Here is a 19,707-nt window from a genome sequence, read left to right as displayed (position 1 = left end):
CTTGGTCTTGTTAGGTGACATGGCGTATTGTCAGATCGAACGGGGATATACCCCAAGAACCTGACGAACCCTCACTCTGTGCGTCTACTTGGCAAGGGGCTCGTGCTCACTGACGGCGATGAGTGGAAGCGCCACCGCAAGGTGGTTCACCCAGCCTTTAACATGGACAAGCTCAAGATGATGACGATGACCATGTCCGACTGCTCTCGGTCCATGATGTCGGAGTGGGAATCGGAGTTAGGGGCGAAGGGTGGTCTTGCTGAGATTGAGCTAAGCAGGCGTTTCGAGGAGCTCACTGCCAATGTGATCTCGCACACAGTGTTTGGTAGCAGCTACAAAGAGGGGAAGCAGGTCTTCCTGGCACAGAGGGAGCTCCAATTTCTTGCCTTCTCCACCTTCCTCACTGTTCAAGTTCCAGGGTTTAGGTACACACATTATTAACTTATCCCGATACAAATAGATTTAGAAAGAACACAAAATAATATATCGGTGCTTTTTTTTGAAAATGAATCAGCTACCTTCCGACCATGAAAAACTTCAAGACATGGTCGCTCGACAAGAAGGTGAGGGGCATGCTCATGGACATCATCAAGACCAGGCACGCCAACAAGGATGTAGTTGGGTATGGGAATGACCTACTTGGGTTGCTGCTGGAGGCGTGTGCGCCGGAGCACAGGGAGAGCCACCCACAACTAAGCATGGATGAGATCATCGACGAGTGCAAGACCTTCTTTTTTGCAGGGCATGACACCACCTCACACTTGCTCACCTAGACCATGTTCCTACTGAGCACGCACCCAGATTGGTAGGAGAAACTAAGGGAGGAGATTGCAATGGAGTGTGGTGACGAGATGCCCACTGGTGACATGCTCAACAAGCTAAAGATGGTCAACATGTTCCTCCTAGAGACCCTAAGGCTGTACAGCCCTGTCTTACTCATACGGAGGAAGGTTGGCACTGATATTGAGCTCGGCGGCATCAAGATGCCTGAGGGTGCACTATTGATGATCCCGATCGCAACAATTCACCGTGACAAGGAAGTGTGGGGGGAGGATGCGGATGAGTTTAGGCCGGAGAGGTTCGAGAATGGGGTGACGAGGGCAGCGAAGCACCCCAACGCGCTACTCTCCTTCTCCAGCGGACCGAGGTCATGCATTGGGCAGAACTTTGCAATGATCGAGGCCAAGGCTGTCATTGCCATGATCCTACAGAGGTTCTCCTTCACTTTGTCCCCCAAGTACGTCCATGCACCCACTGATGTTATCACGCTGCGTCCCAAGTACGGGCTCCCTATGATCCTCAAGAGCCTCAAGCTGTAGGGAGAAATACGTAAGAAATGTATGAATTGTCCTTTCTCTTCTATAAGAGTTTTCCACTTCGCTGGTAGGAGTTATTTAGAACTAATTGGTTGTACAAGATACATCAATTTTGTTGATGTTATTCAGACAATGTATTTGTATATTTCATTTTAACAAAATTTGGATGTGGATTTGCTTTTTGATTGGGTGTAAGAAGTTTTGCTTATTTATTGCTCATCAACCAAGTAGCAATGTGATGTATATTATGTATCTAAGGTCGGAAAAAAGAACATACTCATGGTTGTGTAATACTCTAAGTCAATCTGTACTTTGTATACATTACTTCTTGATACTATAATGATCTTTGGATGTGTAAAATATAGTAATTTGGGAGAAGTCATATTACCATCTCAACAGTTCCGCTTATCTAACATACCCCATTCACTCACCCCTTAACATTCAATGCCATTTAGTTTACCACCTCTTAGCTTTCCACCCTTGATTTGGACCACATTGGATGCCCACAACTATTACAAGATGGGCCATCCGAACTGCCCCATCACTACCAGTTTTCATTTGTTATCAGATTTGATGCCACTGGAACCAGCTAGTCTATGTAGCTATGTCCCAACTTGATCCCCCACCATCACAAGCAATGATACTGAGTACCTAGATCCATGAGCTCTCCTCTCCTCCTCCTCCCATCCCGGTGAGCCCACTCCTCATCCAAACTTAGGTGATCTTCTTATGCAACTCCGATGAACTCCATGATTCATCGTTAGTGAGCATCTAGCTCCAGGGAACTCTGGTAGGCCCTTCAAGTTAGCACTTTGGGTTGGGGTTCCGGGAGGGGGGGGTGAAGAGAAGGGGATTTTCCTAATTGAGGGTACGGTAGAAGCAACACGTTGGGGGAGTATATCATATATCTTGTTATGCACATCAGCACATGTTTAATCCAAGTTAATCAATTTATTCATATCATTTTACATGCGATTGGTTGGTCAACATGTAGAGGTTGATAGCGGGATCATTGGGACCAACAATTTCATTAAGTTGAGTTAAACAAATAAATCCCAAGAAATAAAAATGGTATTGATGCTCAAGTGAGATCAAATCACATATGTTTCAAGATGAAGAGAAAGAATATGGGAATCATGTGTTGATCCACATGAAGAGTGACTGATAAAAAGGCATTGGATGGATGCCATAAGTTCAAAGGCATCAATTGGCTTGAAGAAATAAAAGTGATGGTACATCATGCGTTGATGCATATCAAGTCAAGTGATGATTAAAGATAGTGATGTCCATTATCTAGTTAAACTCAAGAGAAGTACAAGGAAAAGGTATAATGAAGCTAAACATCCCTTTTCTTAGCCTTTTACCTGTCCCGGTATTTTTATAAAGACCAGATTGAGTATTGGAATGACGACTACTAAGACGGATGTAAGCGTGTTTGGTTAGTTTTGTCTCAAGTGCTCAAAATGATTTATCTTTATGTGAGTTGAAAAACCTAAACTAAAATTCCAACTCTAGGTTGTTTCACATGTCATAACACATACACCTAATTTCTTTGCAAGTTTTTCAACATCTTTTAAAGGTTTTGGACCATGTTTTGGGTAAATTGGAACCATGCCATTATAATTTTGCAAAATTTGAGATATGCCATCCTGACCCACATGTCATTGACTCATGTGGGTCCTACATGTCATTGAGATACCGATGGCATATCTCAAACTTTACAAAATTAAAATGGCATGGTTCCAATTTACCCTGTTTTATATAGGTTTTAATAGCACTCGAAATAAGCTTTCCATGGAGTCCAAGATCGTTGAAGTCATACTTCAAAGTAAAAGTTCTTGCCTTTTCACTTGAGCAACATCAGACTATCCGACCTCATATTGAACATTGGAGTGTTAATTTTTTTGAGGAACTTAGTTCTATGTTTCGAACCAAATTTGGTGTCGGGATATCCGATGTGATCGGGATATCCGATGCTTAGTCAGACTATTGGATGCCTCAGAGAGTTGGAAGTTTTACCAAACTTTATTCTCTATTTGGCTTGTGATTTAAAGTCATATTTTCTGATGTTACGATCGGAGTATTCGGTCCAGTGTTTTCCAAAGACCTTGGATCGAGTTTTTTGACTATTGGGGACCTGACACTGAGATCGAAATGTGCAACCTAGAAGTTAGATTATCCGAGGTGGGCCTGGAATCTCCACCCAACGGACAGATCTAGGGGTTGCTTATTTAAATCCCCACCCAAACCCTTTACAAGGTTAGCCCTTCATTTCCAATCTTTGTGGATTTGTGAGTTTGGAACTTTCCATTCTTGAGCTCTCTTGCTTCCTCTTAAATGCACTCTAATCTTTGTGATTTGGCTTTTGGGTGTGTAGATTTGAGTTGAGTTTCTTGTATGGGCACAAATATTATTTCTCGAGCACTAGAGTTCATTTCCAAGCAAGCTTTGGGTGCATTTTTTTTTGTTGGTGATTGCGGTCTCCTAGTTGACTAGGAGTCGCTTGTGAGAACCCCAAGGATTGCGGTGTGTCGCGGTAAAGTTTGTGAAAGTTAGATCTCACCTCCACAAGGAAAGAGATACCCTTAGTGGAATAAGTATGAGGAATAGGTGTCACACCTCACCCTGATACTAATGGTGACACCAGAGAGGGTGCATCCTAGGAAATTAGGACGTACCGGAAATTAGGACGTACCAACTCCTGTGGAACCGTGTAGCCGGTATTCGTCCCAAGACACAATTGCAGGTACCCGTGGTCAACTGAGATATGCATCATTGCAACTAAATATAAATATAGATAGATTATACCCTTTTATGAGGTTACATCTTCGACAAAGGCGGCCATTTTGCATCGCGGCTTTCAAAAACAACTTTTATTTTGCAAACTCGTTGAAACCATGTGTTGGGTTTTCAAAGTTGTAGAAACCAGTTTTTTCATAACAACAAATAAAGGGTGCTTCTGTGTTTGTCGGTACCTATGCCCGAGGGCATTAGTGCCGACGTACCATGAGTGTGGAGCGACAAGGATCAGGGGTGATGTGACCATGGCTACTACGGATACAACCGTTGCTCACATCATGGATGAACAGCACGATATCAAGTTCAAGTCCTCCAAGTGCTGGAATCTGATTCGGCCACATGCTACACTGCTGATTTCAAATGGCCACCGAATTTGCATACGACCTCTGTTTTCGGCCCGTGAGTACTTGATGGAAAGCTCTCAGAGTCCTCTTTCCAACAGATCCAGCCTCATCCCCGAAATCCATCTCTTTTGGCCGCAATTGCAGAAACAAGGTGTTGCGTCACCTATCATGGGCCTTTGAGCTTGTAACTTCGTTTGGGACCCCGGCCCAAGTGGGGCCCATGTGGGGTGCGCCCCAAGCTGGTGGAGCACGACCCTAGGACCCTCCCTGTCATTCTCCCACATCCTTAAATAGCTAGGTACCCCTTCTGGGTTTCCCGGGTTTTGTTTAGATGAAAGTTTAGCCATTGCTACTTCCTTGCAGCGCGCGTGTCGACTAGATCGTCCGTCTGCTTGTATTCGAAACCCCAACTTATCGTGTGTATTCATTCCTATCTGCAATTCAGATTGCTTTATCTTGTTCTTGCTTGTTTCTTCGATTTGATTGTAGGAATAAGGTTGATCTGCACCGGCAAGATCAACAACCCACGGAGAGGTGTATTGATCGCTAAGGCGCAACACAACGTCTCGTACGGTTGTAGTCGGATCGTCAACGTTTCTCCCAAATCGTAGTTTTCATCAACTCACCGAAAGATCGGACCAAACAACAGCCTTGAGTGTCGAGTGGAACTCAGGGTTCATCAGGTGGTATCAGAGCTTTTGTTGCTCGGTGAGTTTTCATTGACCTATAACTAGAAAATAGCCAAAAAAATTCCGTACGTTACCTAGCCACATTTGTGCCATTGCATTGTTCTATTCAGTTTTTGTTTTGTTGAATTTTTGTTGCATTGTCACGTCGTGTTGTTGGTCTTAGCGTCTAGTTCATTTAGAGTTTCGAGTTCTAGTCACGTTTTGTACCACAGTCGTCGCCGCCACCATGTCTCTGTTGTCGTCGGGACCTATGAAAACGGAATCGGCTCGCTGCTACGGTTCCATTTTTCTAGTTTTCAGAAGTTTCTGTCGGTCGGTTTTGGTGTTGTTGAGTTGCATCTAGGGTTTCTGCCGTGTGGTTGTCTCGGTCCCGAGGTTGTGCCGTGCATGCTGTTCTGTTGTGCGCAAGGAAGAAGATCTGTTGCGCGAGGAAGGAGAAAGAAAGGATAACGGATCAGGTTATTGGAGGAAGTTTGCGGATTAGATTAGATTGGGTCGGTTTGTTTCCCTCTAAGACCGAACTTACCATCTTGGCATAGTCAGTTTTCCACCGCACAGAAGTCGGCGTTGTTCCCTGACTCCGACTCCCTCTCCTCTCGGTTCCAATGCATACCGTGAGTGGCTAGACACCTTGGTGAAAATTTTTGGAATGCCAAATTGGAGATCTGTTTGCTAAAACGGAATCTATGGGACGGGAGCATTCCATTTTTGTATGGTTCTAATTTTTGGTTTGGTCTTTTGCATTTGAGTCCCTATAATTTTTATATTTACATTTGAGTCCCTGTAATCTGTCATTCAGGTCCTTGAGTCGTTTTTGCTGGAAAAGAAATTAAAAAAAAGTGAGAAAAGGCAGAAAGGTGCTAAAAGAAAAGAAAAGCCGCAAAAAAGAGAGAGAAAAAAAAGAGAGAAACAAAAAAAAGAAGAAAGAAAGACAGAAAAAAAAGGAAAAGAGAAAATCACTTGTTATCTGTTGGATCGCTTGGATATATCATAGTGTGCTTGAGTTGTTTCCGGTGCTATCTTGTGGTATCGTTTGTGTCTAGGCTCGCGTCTCTAGTACGTTCTAGCCTAGGATCAGCACGGTACTTGACTTTGAACAATTATTCAACTTTGCATTATCTGATTTGAACATTTGCTATTCTTTTGCTACATATTTAAGCCTACCCAGAGTTCCACAGGTTTGATTGCAGCCGTACAGCAAGTGTTTGCCAAGGCATCGATACATCCAACCTCCATTAGGGTGCTTGGTTGAGTCGGTGTATGTCATCATTCCGCTTGCATTGGTAAGATCTTGTAAGAGCTTGGTTAAAAGCTTGAGTGTGTGATTTTTGAGCTGCTACTACCTAGTAGTTAATAGGAACTCACATATTTTTGTGTATGTTTCTTCTTTTCTACTAACAATGGCAGGGATACGCAAGATAATTGGGGATAGCTGTGCTCAACATCGACATCTTCGTCGAGACATGAGGAGTGATCAACATGACGATTACGAGGTAAGTGACGATGTTCTAGGTAAGATCAAATCTGCACTGCCTTATTTCGAGGGAAACTATGATCCTCATGCTTACATTAATTGGGAGCTAGCGGTTGATAGTGAATTTCAAAAGCATGTCTTGTCTGAGAAACAAAAGGTTATGTGTGCCTCTAGTGTTTTAATTAAACTTGCTTCTAATGATTGGAAACACCTTTGTAGGCATAACAAAATACCACAATCTTGGAAAGACCTGAAACGATATTTCAGAGATGTTTATGTTCCCATGTATTATGCTGACATTTTGTTCAACAAACTGCAATGTTTAAAACAAGATACCAGAACTGTTACTTCATACTATCATGATATGCATGCTTGTTTATTACATTGTAGTTTAGATGAGTGCGAAGAAGCTACAGAGTTGAGGTTTTTACGTGGGCTTAATAAAGAAATTCAGGACATGCTTGTTTGTCAAAGTTATAGCTCTTTTGCTCATTTGTTACAACTTTCTTGCCATGTGGAAAAACAAATTGAGGATGTGAACAAGAAACAAGTTGTGCCCATACCTCCTATTACTAATATTTTGCAGGAAGTGAACAACTGCAACAAGGAGGAGAGAGACATGAAAGAGCCATCAGTCCCATTGTTCACACTCAAAGTCGAGGCACCTCCATCATCTGAAGAGGGCATCAAAGGTAAACTTATTGGTGCTGAAATTAATCAAGGTGAGTGTGTTGTTAATGAATTGAATTTGTCCACTTTTCATGCTATAGTAGAGCAACCATTAGTGGAACCAACTGTTGAGATTCCTTTGTCACAAGTTGATTTGTTTGATGTTCCTTGTGATAAAAAAGAGTTGTGTGATAATGCTTCACTTATATCAATGCCACAACTAGTGAATGAACATGCTATTTCTAATGTCAGTTCTTTATGCGATGATTTTAAGCATGTTATTCACATTGCTAATGAAGTAGAGGAATGTGAATTGACTTCTTCTTTAAATACTTTGGGCTATGTTCAGTGTGATGATTTTTGTGAGCTTGATAGTTTGAAGGAGAAGTTATTTGCTAAATATTATTTGCTATGTCCAACTAATGCTATTTTTCATATCTTTGGCGAATATAATGATAGAGAAATATATTTGGTGCATAGAGTTTATCTATGTTCGGATTTAGAACCTCCTGTACATGTGGATAAAACTTGCAAGCTAGAGAGACATGTTATTTCTAATCATATTACTTCGAGTTTGTCTTGTTTTGATTGGATGAAACATGTTGTTTTAAATCGACCACGTGATGAGCACCATATGGAAAAATCGAGGACGGTTTTCTGTGAAGAAGGGGAGGATGATGTGACCATGGCTACTACGGATACAACCGTTTCTGACATCATGGATGAACAGCACGATATCAAGTTCAAGTCCTCCAAGTGCTGGAATCCGATTCGGCCACCTGCTACACTGCTGATTTCAAATGGCCACAGAATCTGCATATGACCTCTGTTTTCGGCCCGTGAGTACTTGATGGAAAGCTCTCAGAGTCCTCTTTCCAACAGATCCAGCCTCATCCCCGAAATCCATCTCTTTTGGCCGCAATTGCAGAAACAAAGTGTTGCGTCACCTATCATGGGCCTTTGAGCTTGTAACTTCGTTTGGGACCTCGGCTCAAGTGGGGCCCATGTGGGGTGCGCCCCAAGTTGGTGAAGCACGAACCTAGGACCCTCTTGATTGTTCTCCCACATCCTTAAATAGCTAGGTACCCCTTCTGGGTTTCCCGAATTTTGTTTAGATGAAAGTTTAGCCATTGCTACTTCCTTGCAGCCCGCGTGTCAGCTATACCGTCCATCTGCTTGTATTCGAAACCCCAACTTATCGTGTGTATTCATTCCTATCTGCAATTCAGAGTGCTTTATCTTGTTCTTGCTTGTTTCTTCGATTTGCTTGCGGGAATAAGGTTGATCTGCGCCGGCAAGATCAACAACCCACGGAGAGGTGTATTGATCGCTAAGGCACAACACAACGTCTTGTACGGTTGTATTCGGATCGTCAACGTTTCTCCCAAATCATAGTTATCATCAACTCACTGAAAGATCGGACCAAACAACAGCCTTGAGTGTCGAGTGGAACTTAGGGTTCATCAATGGGTATCAACATCCTATACCGGTGTAATAGAACTATGGGTAAATTGGTCCTTCGATTCATCATGCAAACCGAGGTCGATCAAGTTTATCATGCACACTAGCAATGCAATTCTCGAACATAGCATTTTTTTAACTGGGAGGATTTTGATCATGTCTTCGTCTTCAAGTTATTCGAAATTCCGCATCCAAAATAATTTCCGATGATGTCGATTATGCGCAAATAAACGAAAACCACACAAAGCCCTAAAATGAAAATACTATTATTATTAGTAACTAATAGTGCCACAAGGTCTATCACAATTTTAGAAACATTTTGAGAGTTAAATTTGCTCAATCAGTGCTACGGAGCCGTTGGGGCTGAATTGGGCTACCCTTCCAGGCCAGCCCATAAGTGGGTGGCCTAGCCCAAGCATGTGTGAGGCCAGGGCTGGAGCATGGGGTGGTTGGCCGCGTCCCGTTGATTGGTAGTTTTCTGGAGGAAGGGGAGCATGGGTGTGGGGGAAGGAGAGGATAGTGAAGTGGTCGAGTGTTTTGGATTTCGTCTAGAGTAGCAGGTGGTGGCAGACGATGAGCGGCAGAGAGCTTAGGTCTGTTGACGACTAAACTATCAGTGGGGACGCTTGGGAGAGGTTTGGTTGAGGGCATTACAGTGAGAGTCAGGGGGATGGAAGGATAAATTTGGGTGAGAGTTCACCGGAGGGAAGGTTGTCGGTGGTGGATTTGTTGTGGTGGCAATGGCGGTCGGTGGAGAGGAGAGAGAGAGGGAAATGAGGCGGCAAATGGAGGAGGACAATGGGGTCCTTTAAGTCTTGGAGGTGAGGCCAATTGAAGGATTTGCGGGCCTATTTATAGTGGATCCTGTCAAGTTTAGACGTGCGAGACAGGTGGTGGTGTGCGATTCAGTGTAGATGTCGCGATAGTGAGCGAGGCGGTGGCATAGTAATGACAGGTGGCGAAGGTGGCTAGTAGGGTGCGGTTGTCGATGTGGCGGTCAAAGAGGCGTGTTGACGCATGCTCGTTAGCTAGAGGTGCTGTCACACCCTGATTTTCGTTTTAGGGATTTATAAATTATATAAGAAATTATTTCTAGAATTTATATTAAAGTGCACATTAATGAACAAGTGAAGTAAATAGGGGAATCAAAATTGCCTATATAAAATATGGCTGGATTTAATTTTTATTAAATTCTCCATGATTAATTATACTCTCTGGAATTTTCTCGAAGTTTTCAAAGCTCAATTACTAATTTTAAAAATACATAGGTCCTTTTAGTGATTAATTAAATGAAAAAGTAATTAAAATCCCTTCTAAAGCTTTGACCAAATTTGGCCCATTCCTCTCTATCGCGAAGTCCAGTTTGCCTCTTCCTGCCGGCCTCCCTTCCTCCCTCTCCCTCTGGCCCAACCTAACCTGACCAAGCCCATGCGCCGGACCAGCAAGCAAAGTGGCCTAGTTGGCAGCACAGGTCGCCTCTAACCGCTGACGCATGGGGCCCACACCAACACTGACGAATCCAAGTCGCGTTCGATGGTGTGCCTGTTGACGTCCTAGGCATGCTTGGTACGCACTGAGACTCCACCGCCATGCTTGGCCTTACCATCACCAAGACCGATGTGACCAACAGCATGACCACGTCCGCATGAGGATATAGTTCGCTGGCGTGTTTGTCATCATGGCCAACGTCGTGCCCATCAATGACAGGAACTCGCGCATCAACAACTATGGCATCACCGAGGAGGACAACCTCACTCACCTCGACCTCGGCTTCAAGTTCTATGATCTCACTGATAACGTGCACAGGGTCCTCGGCCAGACTCACCGCTTTGACTACGTGAACAAACTCAGTGTCAGCGCCAACATGCCAGTTATGGGTGGGACTCCCTGGTACGCCGTCTCTGACATCTTCTCCACTAACCATGTGTCACACCCTAAAAATCCCAAATATATAAATTGTTGTTTAATTGGAATTATTAGAATTTATTTTAAAAGCCTAGAAGAGAAGATCTAATTTTAAATAATAAATTCCAATATAAAAGTTGTCTAGATAAAATTTTATTAAATACTTTGCTTAATTCTATAGTTCCTAGATTTTTCTGGGATTTATTTGGGCTAAGGAAGTATTTTTAATAAATGGAATTGCATTTCATGAATAATTTAAATTGAAAAAGGTTTTAAAATCTTCCTTTTGGCTTTGGGCCGAAAGTCGGCCCAAACCGTTCTCTCTCCCTCGGCCCAAGCCGGCCCAAGCTGAGCCGCCCGCGCGTGCGCGCGTCCGTCGCTGACAGGTGGGGCCCGCTTGTTAGACCCGTCGTCAACCTCGCGCCGCTGCCGCGCCGAACCCTAGCCGCCGCCGCCCTTCCAATTCGATCGCATCCTTCCATCTCCGGTCGAATTGATTGAGGGGAAAGGATCCCCGAGATCTCTTCTACCTTTTCCCTTTTGGAATCATCGGCTAATTCGCTTTGGAAATCCGTGGATTTGAGTTCGATTCGGATCGATCTCTCTCCTCCGAACCCTAAACTTTCCATCCCGTCGCCGGCCGCCGTGGGCCTTCGCCGCCACCCCCTAGCCCCTATAAAAGGACCCCCAGGCCCTCCGCTACCCGTCGCCGGCCGCCGTGGGCCTTCGCCGCCGCCCCCTAGCCCCTATAAAAGGACCCCCAGGCCCTCCGCTACCCGTCGCCACCCTCGCCTTCGCCTCTTGTCGCCGGTAGAGCCCTAGCGCCATGCCGCCTAGCGCCGCCGTCGCCGCCGCAGGTCCAGCCGTGCGCCGCCGTCGCTTCGGTCGTCGTCACCGCTCGGGGAGGTCGCCGTCGTGGTCGTCAAGCCGTCGCCGATCTCGTCCGCCCCTCCATTTTCGCCGAGGACCGCCGGAACATCGCCGTCATCGTCAATCCGAAGGTCGCCGCCGTTTCTTCCTCGTCGCCGTCGCCGTCCGTTGATCTTCCGCCGTCGCTTTGGTCACCGGTGAGTTCGCCGCATCGCCCGCATCGTTTAGGTGTTTTCTGTTCGCGCCGTCGTGCCGTCGTTCGCCGGTGAGCTTGTGCCGTCCAAGCCATCGCCGGTGATGACGTCATCGCCGACGTCATCGTTGCCGTCCGCCGTAGACCGGCCGTGGACCGATAGATCTCGGCCGTTCATTTTGGATCGATAGATCCCGACCGTTCGTTTCCGTGAGCCGCCGCCGTGCACCCGGTCCACCGTGAACCCTAGATGCTGACGCAATAATCCTCTTTTTCCTCTTCAAAAATAATTCATAATTGCGTCATAATTCCATTAAAATATCTATAAATGATTTAATCCGATTTAATCTTTGAAAATTCATAACTAATTCATCTTAGCTCGGATTTAGTTGGTTCAAGTCTCTAAATTTTTCTAAAATTGAGATCTACATGTTAAAAATATCCACATATACTGTTCATGCTTATTTATGTGCTGTTTTGGTGATTTTGTTCTTTTCTCCTTAGATTCCGACGTTCCCGGAGAGTCCGATCTTGCAGGAGAAGATTTTGAGGAATTCCAAGGCCAGCAAGGCAAGTTACACAGATCCCAAACAACCCTTTGAGCATGTTGATCCCGTTTAAAGCTATTGTTTCTATTCAACTATTGCATTTATTTTCGAATGTCATTGGGTGGAATAAACTTATTGTTTGTTATAGCCCTTTTGTTCTTGATTACTTTATTCTTTGATTTCTTGGGTTATTATAATTAGACTAGTTGAGCTTTATATAATGGTTCAGCTAGATATTAGACATAATTGCTTAGCCATGCTTAGAAACATTAGCACACTATTGTGATAACTTATGCTTCACTATTATTTAATGATGGCTTAATGATAGCTCATGATGGTTAATCATGATTGGATAATTAATTAATTTGTCAACTAAAACCTGATAATGGTGGGTTGTGAGCATATGGTTTTGATGGTTGTGCTCATGACAATTAAGGACCGGTTCACGATTTTCGGTTGTGAAACATTTACCGTGCCAACCACAAGCCAGCGTGGGCAACGGCTTTACTTTCTGTATAGTATGATTCATAGTAGAGTACCAGACTGTGAAGTGGCGGAGATAAGCCCACGGGGGTCACTGGGGAGTCCATACCTTGTTTATAAGGGGGTGATTATGATCCGGGAACGGTGTACTGCTTTGAATTGTATTATATAGGGGGTATTGTCACAATCTCTATTCGGGTACTTGTCAAGTATCGCGACGCATGGTTGACATGATGTTGAGGTTGTGTCTTGTGGGTACAGTGGTACATCTCTGGCCAGAGTAAAACTATTCGAATAGCCGTGCCCGCGGTTATGGGCGGGTCTAACAATGTCTTTCGTGATTAGTTTCACATCTCTCACTATATTAAATGATGCTGTTAATAACTTGTTTAGCTCCTGGTTTGGAATGGTTAATTCCTGGTTTGGAGATAGAACTGTGCAGCCGGGATTGGTTGTTCATAAGGGTTGGGCCTATGCAACAGGGTTTGTTGTATAGCGTTGGATTAATATTGTTTAATTATTATTTAACCGTTTTATTAAATTCTGAAATATTTATTAAATGATGTTTATGCAAATGAGACCATATTATGCCATTCTTTGTTATCCTGTGCACTTGCATATTTGCTGCGTGGCTTGCTGAGTATGTCATATACTCACCTTGCAATCATTCATCAGAGGAGGAGTTCTATAGTGATGCTGATGGAGTGGATGATTAGGCGTAGCCCTGGTCAAGCTGCCTGTGGAGAGGAGTCGCCTGCGCTGTTTTTATTTTCCGCTGCTTAGAACTTTATTGATTGAGAGGAACTATCTACCTCTGTAATGACATTCTATTCGCTTATTAATTAGAGTAATAATTGTACTCTATTATCAATTTGTTATTGTGTGCTTCGGCTGATTCCTGGACGAGGGTTTACACACATGTAAGCGTTTGGAATTTTGGATAGAAATTCCGGGCGTGACACCATGCCATCGCCAGGTTCGGTCGCCACGCCGGCATCTCTATGCATGGTCACTGGCAGGGCCAATTAAATGGCTTCAAGTCGGTAGTTGCGAGCTTATCTGATCGTTACTCAAACAACAATACAGCTAAATATTAGAATAAGTTTATTTTGAACTTCAGGGACAAATATGTACTGATCACCAACATGATACATGCCTAACATCTGATATTTGAGAGCAGACAAAATACATGGATCGGAACTTCCTGGTCACTGTGCTGCTGGCGCTCTACACCATGGATCAACAAGAGAATTGGCACCGACGCCAAGGCGCCGGTAGCAGGCCAGCCAGCAAAGACGGCATGGAGATGACCAATGGACAAACAATTGAAAAGGTTGCTGATGGCCGTGGAGTAGAGGACTTGACGGCCTCCAAGGCGGACACCAAAGGTGTTGCTATAGATCAAAGGCAGAACTCCTGCATGCATGCACGGCAATGAAATGACACGATGGACAGAGGAGGAGAAGGGGGAAAAGAAGAGGTCTGTGAGAGCAGCCATATGTGTAGATCGCCACCTGCGGGAGGTTTTGCCGAGCGAGACCAGGGATGTGCCCGGTGACGTGCGATACAATTATGATGAATGAATAATTATTTTTTAATCAAAGAATGGATAAATTGACTGCGTTTGTTAAGTACTGATATGCCCTTTGAATCAACGGTTCAGATTGATTCTACTAGTAGAATAATACTACAAGTAGAGAGCATCATAGCTGGACTATGTTTTTTTTTGGTTAGTGATTCTTTTGACCAATATTTTTCTAATTTCATATTTGTTCAATGTTCTTACCTGTACTACTCTGCTCTCATGCCTTGCCTTCTTTGCTATTTTCCTATCTAAGTGTTAACATATATAACTGTTCTCACAGTTGTTTTGATGAGATTTTTAGAACACATATGCAGTTGAGTGAGACCGAAAAATGTTATAAAATCAATAGTTTACCTTATTCGACAAAAAAGTATAAGGGTAAAGACATCCCAAGACAACGGCTGAGCATCATGGTACAAATGGACTAGCAAACCTACCTGCAAATCTTACTAAAGAGGCATACCAAGAACAATAAGTACCTCCAACATACTGTTCAATTACCTACAAATGATCTCATCTACTTATGTCATAATAAAGTATCTATTTAGATGGCAAATATTGTAATTTGTAGAATGGCTAATAATTTATTTTTCATAGGCTTACTCAATCCCAACAAATTTAATCTTTATATTGTTTACTCAAAAGTCAAAATTACATATTTCTATATGGGACTAAGAATTCCTGCAACAATACTTGATATATCTTCTAATTGACTATAGAGCTACGGGACGGGCATCCCATGGGCAGGACAGCCCATTGGCACTGCATGGCCCATCTCTGCTAAATGAACATCCTTTTTTAAGACAACTACTAAACTATGCATGCTTTTCTTTGATCTAGTCATTCCGTCAACAACTAATTTTCAGACACCACCATGCACACGGTTCCTCGATTGGACACTTGTGGGAATGGATATGCAGACTTGCATTGTGCCATGCATGTACAGTGCTGTGTTGGCTAGGACAAAAGGTGACCTTATGTAGACATGCATTGTGCTATGCATGTACAGTGGCTGTGTTGCCTGGAACAGAAGGTGGCCTTCATTATCGCCGCTAAGCACCAGATCTTGATAATGATTCACCCTTCAATGACGGTGATGCTCAGTGTCAAGTGCCCTGTGCATGGCCTCTCTACAGCTCTACTTTGACACAAGATCACATCAGTTGCCATTCCAGTTACTTTGGAATGTTTGTCCTAAGGCATCCTCATCTGGAGGTAGGAAAAGTAGGTTTACAATGCCTAGGTAGGAAAAGTAGGTTTACAATGCCTGTCGCCATGATAATAATTGGCCATGCTACTCCCACTTTGTTTGACATCTTTTCCACTTCTCACCACTTACCCCTAGCCCATCTTCCTTACACTCTATTAAATTTTGTTGCACTTGTTGAATTTGAATGTTTTCACTCCTTTTTGATATTCCATCAATTGATTTGTAGATGCTGCACAGATTTTCAGGTGTCACACTCTCTTGTTCAAATGTTGCACACTGTGTTAAGTAATTAATGCCTGCCACGTTAGTGTACAAATGTTACATACAACATCCAATAAATACGTGCCAACATTGTACTGCTTTATGGAATGTTACATTTCTTTGTCTATATGTAGCCTTCAACGGAACGTTAGTCAATCTAAATAAATATTTGATAGTTGGAATGAATGGCTCATATTAGACATCCAAGTGCATCAGGATCACCTACATGCTATCTCATTTGTCTGTTTTCATGGAAAATGGACTAGATTGTAAGCGTTCAATATACAGTGCTACACTGGTATACTATAATTAAGTGAACTGCACATTGAGCCACTAACTTTTACCTATATTGTATCTTCGTCATTTCTCCCCTCTTTTAGGAGAGATGAGAAGCCGAGACATAAGAGAGTTGGGGGTTTGTCGCCTTACACTCTTTTTTATTTGTTAAACAAATTTATGGCTACTTATTTTTTGGTAGAAGTCAGAGATGTAAATCATTTTTATTATTAAAAAGAAGTTCCAAATGCACTGGATGGCGATCCAGATCCTATATGAGCCGTAGTCATGTTCTTCGATTGTGATGTTCTGGGATGAGCCGAAGTTACGTTCTATTTGATTGGTGATCAAATAAGTGTTCCTTTGTCCTTTGTGAGAAAGCGGCATGCACTGATGTACGAGAAATTGAGTTGCGATGTGGTTCATGCACTCACAACCCAATAAGTAATCATCAAGAAAGGAATACAATCTTCTGTATGGATCAGAAGCAAGAAGCTAGCTGATCGATATTCCTTGAGTCACATCAGCAGAACAGATACAATTTCATAAAACAGCCCAGAAATATTGACACACAGGGATACATGCTCTTTTTATTGATGGTATGTACGCACATACATAACACACGTGTATATATATATGTATGTATGTATGTATGTATGTATGTATGTATGCTTTATTATAAGAAGCACGCCTGCTCATATGCAACGGCATTAAGAAAACACATAGATAGCCACATGGACACACTAGTGAACAACACACGAAAAACACACAAATAGTCACTAGAGCAATAGTACATACCAAAAGTATGCGGGATCATACGTAGCAAACAACCAAGTCTACTCAGTTCCCGGGCACAATTATAGCTATTGCTGGTGAAAGTGGTGGCAGCTTTGGTTGAGACGGCTCTGGCTGAGGCTTGGGTTCTGGCTTAGGATCAGGCTGTGGCTCCGGCTTGGGATTAGGATTTGGCTTGGGGTTAGGACTCGGCTCAGGTTTGGGTTCAGGTTTTGGCTCCGGCTTAGGATTTGGGCTCGGCTCCGGTTGTGGCTTAGGCTTTGGATTTGGTTTTGGGTCAGCTTTGGGGCTAGGTTGTGGGTTCGGTTGAGGATCTTGTTTCGGGTCAAGCTGTGGCGTTGGTTTCGGGTTAGGCTGTGGGTTCGGCTGAGGATCTTGTTTTGGGTTAGGTTGCAGCGTTGGTTTTGGGTCAGGTTGTGGGTTCGGTTGAGGATCTTGTTTTGGGTTAGGCTGTGGTGTAGGTTTTGGGTCAGGCTGCGGCGATTGTTTTGGATCCGGCTGTGGGTTTGGTTGAGGATCTTGTTTTGGTTCAGGCTGTGGTGTAGGTTTTGGATCAGGCTGCGGTGATGGTTTTGGATCTGGCTGTGGGTTAGGTTGAGGGTTAGGCTGTGGACTGGGCTTTGTCTCTGGTTGTGGTTTTGGTGTTGGGTCAGGTTTAGGCTTGGGATCTGCTGGCTTTGGATCAGATTTAGCTTCAATCACGCGTCCATTGGCAATGTCAGGAACATTTGCTGCCAATGCAATGACAAGCGCCAAATGGAAGCACAGTGAGAGGATTGATCTCCTCATCTCGTTGTCACTGCAAACTCTACTACTCACTCTTGATAGTTCACAAGCTGTGGTAGTTAGGTGTGTTGCAGAAATGGCAGGGAGAGGCTAGGAGATTTATAGACATGGAGAGCCAACTGGCGGTAGACGCGTGTGATGCTCCCTTTGCTTCATCGGCAACGTTAGCATGTCACTAGTGATCCACCTTTTCTTCGTCGTTGATCCGTGTAACTTTCACGCCCACCAGCCAATTCAGATCCATCAGGAAAAAGTACCAAATAAAAGGCATTAATTTGTGCCTTGTCGTTATCATCGCTGTCGTGAGATTGCAAGGGCTTCTTCAATTAATTTGCGTTGTGTTTATCACATGTAAGCTTTCTCAATGCTAGAGGGGAAGAAATGGGAATTCCTTCGTGTGACTACTTTATCTGGTTAATTTTTTTTTCATGTATGCATGCAGCTACTCGATCTTGTAACTGATTTACGCCTAACTTTGCAAGCACAGCTAATGATGTGCAGCTCTTTCCCCCCACCTGCGGCATATATACAATTAACTATGTGGTTAGGAAGCGGTTTAGAATTAACTAGGTACATTACCATAATCTTGTCTGTTCTAGCTGTCATGTGATGTTTTACTATTTTCTTGTAATTAAAGTTGTAAAGGTAAACTTGTATTGCTGATAAAACTTATGAGAGACACGGTAGTTCAGTAATTTTATATTTGTATGAGTTTCACACAAGAATCAAAATTTTATATTTTTCAATCCAGTCCTTGTTTATGGCAGGACAAAAATCTCAAAATAATATGTAGATTTTTTTGAATTAAATTCCTCATTCTCCAGTGATTGAAAGTACGGTTCTATATGGATACAAAGATGTTTATATGTAGATAGGATGCATCCCCTCGTATTCCACTAATGTCAATTATAATATAAATTTGTTTGGAAGATTCTAAAGAAAATGTGCCCATGCATAATATATTAGCATTTACTATTTCGAAAGAAAAAAAATTCAAATCTAAATTCTATATATAAATAAGAAAAGAGAAGTTAATTATGTTTTGGTCATCTTTTATATCCGAAGTTTCACTATGTTCTACCCTTTAGCGGAACTATTTATCATTATTGTAGTTTGAACCACCCAACATAGTCGAGCTCATCAATGACCTTAGCACATTGGTGAACTTTCCCACTTACACGAAGGCCGTCCTTTACCAGAGGAGAGTCTAGATGCAGCTGGAGAAGAGGATTATGCTGGTCCAAGTCCAAAGTGCAACAGAGCAATTAAAACTAAAAGGATTAATTATTGATAATCAGAAGGAAAACTTTGGTAATAAAAAGCGGTCCAAACTATAATACATTATGCGAAGAAAATACAACAGTGAACTGTTCCCTGTAATGTCTGTATAGTTATATACTCCCTCCGTATTTTAATGTATGACGCTGTTGACTTTTTGACCAACATTTGACTATTCGTTTTATTTAAATTTTTTGTGCAAATATGAAAATATTTATATCATGCTTAAAGAACATTTGATGATGATTCAAGTAACAATAAAATAAATGATAATTACATAAATTTTTTAAATAAGACAAATGGTCTAGCGTTAGATAAAAAGTCAACGGCGTTATATATTAAAATATGGAATATGGAGGTAGTATTTGTTAAACAAGACCCTTTTCTATTCGTTTCAGTTATGTGGAAGATCGTGCACCACTACTTCGTGTCACAACTTCCATTTTTGTTGCCAAAAACACAAACAATCGCATTTCTTGCACAAGTATAATAGTTTCCTTAAGTATTGAATCAATGTCTGCTGTTATAATCTGGAATTAGTAGGATTAATTATGCATAATATTTTCTTATACTTATTTTGTAAAAAAATAACGTTTTTCGTATAATCATGGGGTCACAGATGTTTTATTCAATGTCAGTTTTTCTTTTTTTGGGTCTTTGATTGTCGTACGTGGAGGATGCTCGTGTACAGCACACGCGTTTTCCCCTGTTTTTGACGAACTACTGTTACTTTATTTTCATGAGCCTTTGTGTCCCTGTCTTCAG

At 42.7% G+C, this 19,707-nt stretch overlaps 1 protein-coding gene and 1 pseudogene across 1 annotated transcript; one reads left to right on the top strand and one right to left on the bottom strand.

The window, feature by feature from the left end:
• The first annotated feature begins 30 nt into the window (after positions 1-30).
• Positions 31-1,548, top strand: LOC4343035 (cytochrome P450 709B2-like; annotated as a pseudogene).
• Positions 1,549-16,645: 15,097 nt separating this feature from the next.
• Positions 16,646-17,737, bottom strand: LOC4343034 (uncharacterized). Its single transcript, XM_015789896.3, has one exon. It carries the CDS (start codon positions 17,665-17,667, stop codon positions 16,924-16,926), a length of 744 nt encoding a protein of 247 aa, XP_015645382.1. The 5' UTR covers positions 17,668-17,737; the 3' UTR covers positions 16,646-16,923.
• Between the last annotated feature and the right edge of the window lie 1,970 nt (positions 17,738-19,707).

Source organism: Oryza sativa, chromosome 7 (assembly GCF_034140825.1).
Source record: "Oryza sativa Japonica Group chromosome 7, ASM3414082v1".
Taxonomy (NCBI): Eukaryota; Viridiplantae; Streptophyta; class Magnoliopsida; order Poales; family Poaceae; genus Oryza; species Oryza sativa.
The sequence above is the reverse complement of the archived record's forward strand: the minus strand, read 5'-3'. Positions and strand labels throughout refer to the sequence as shown.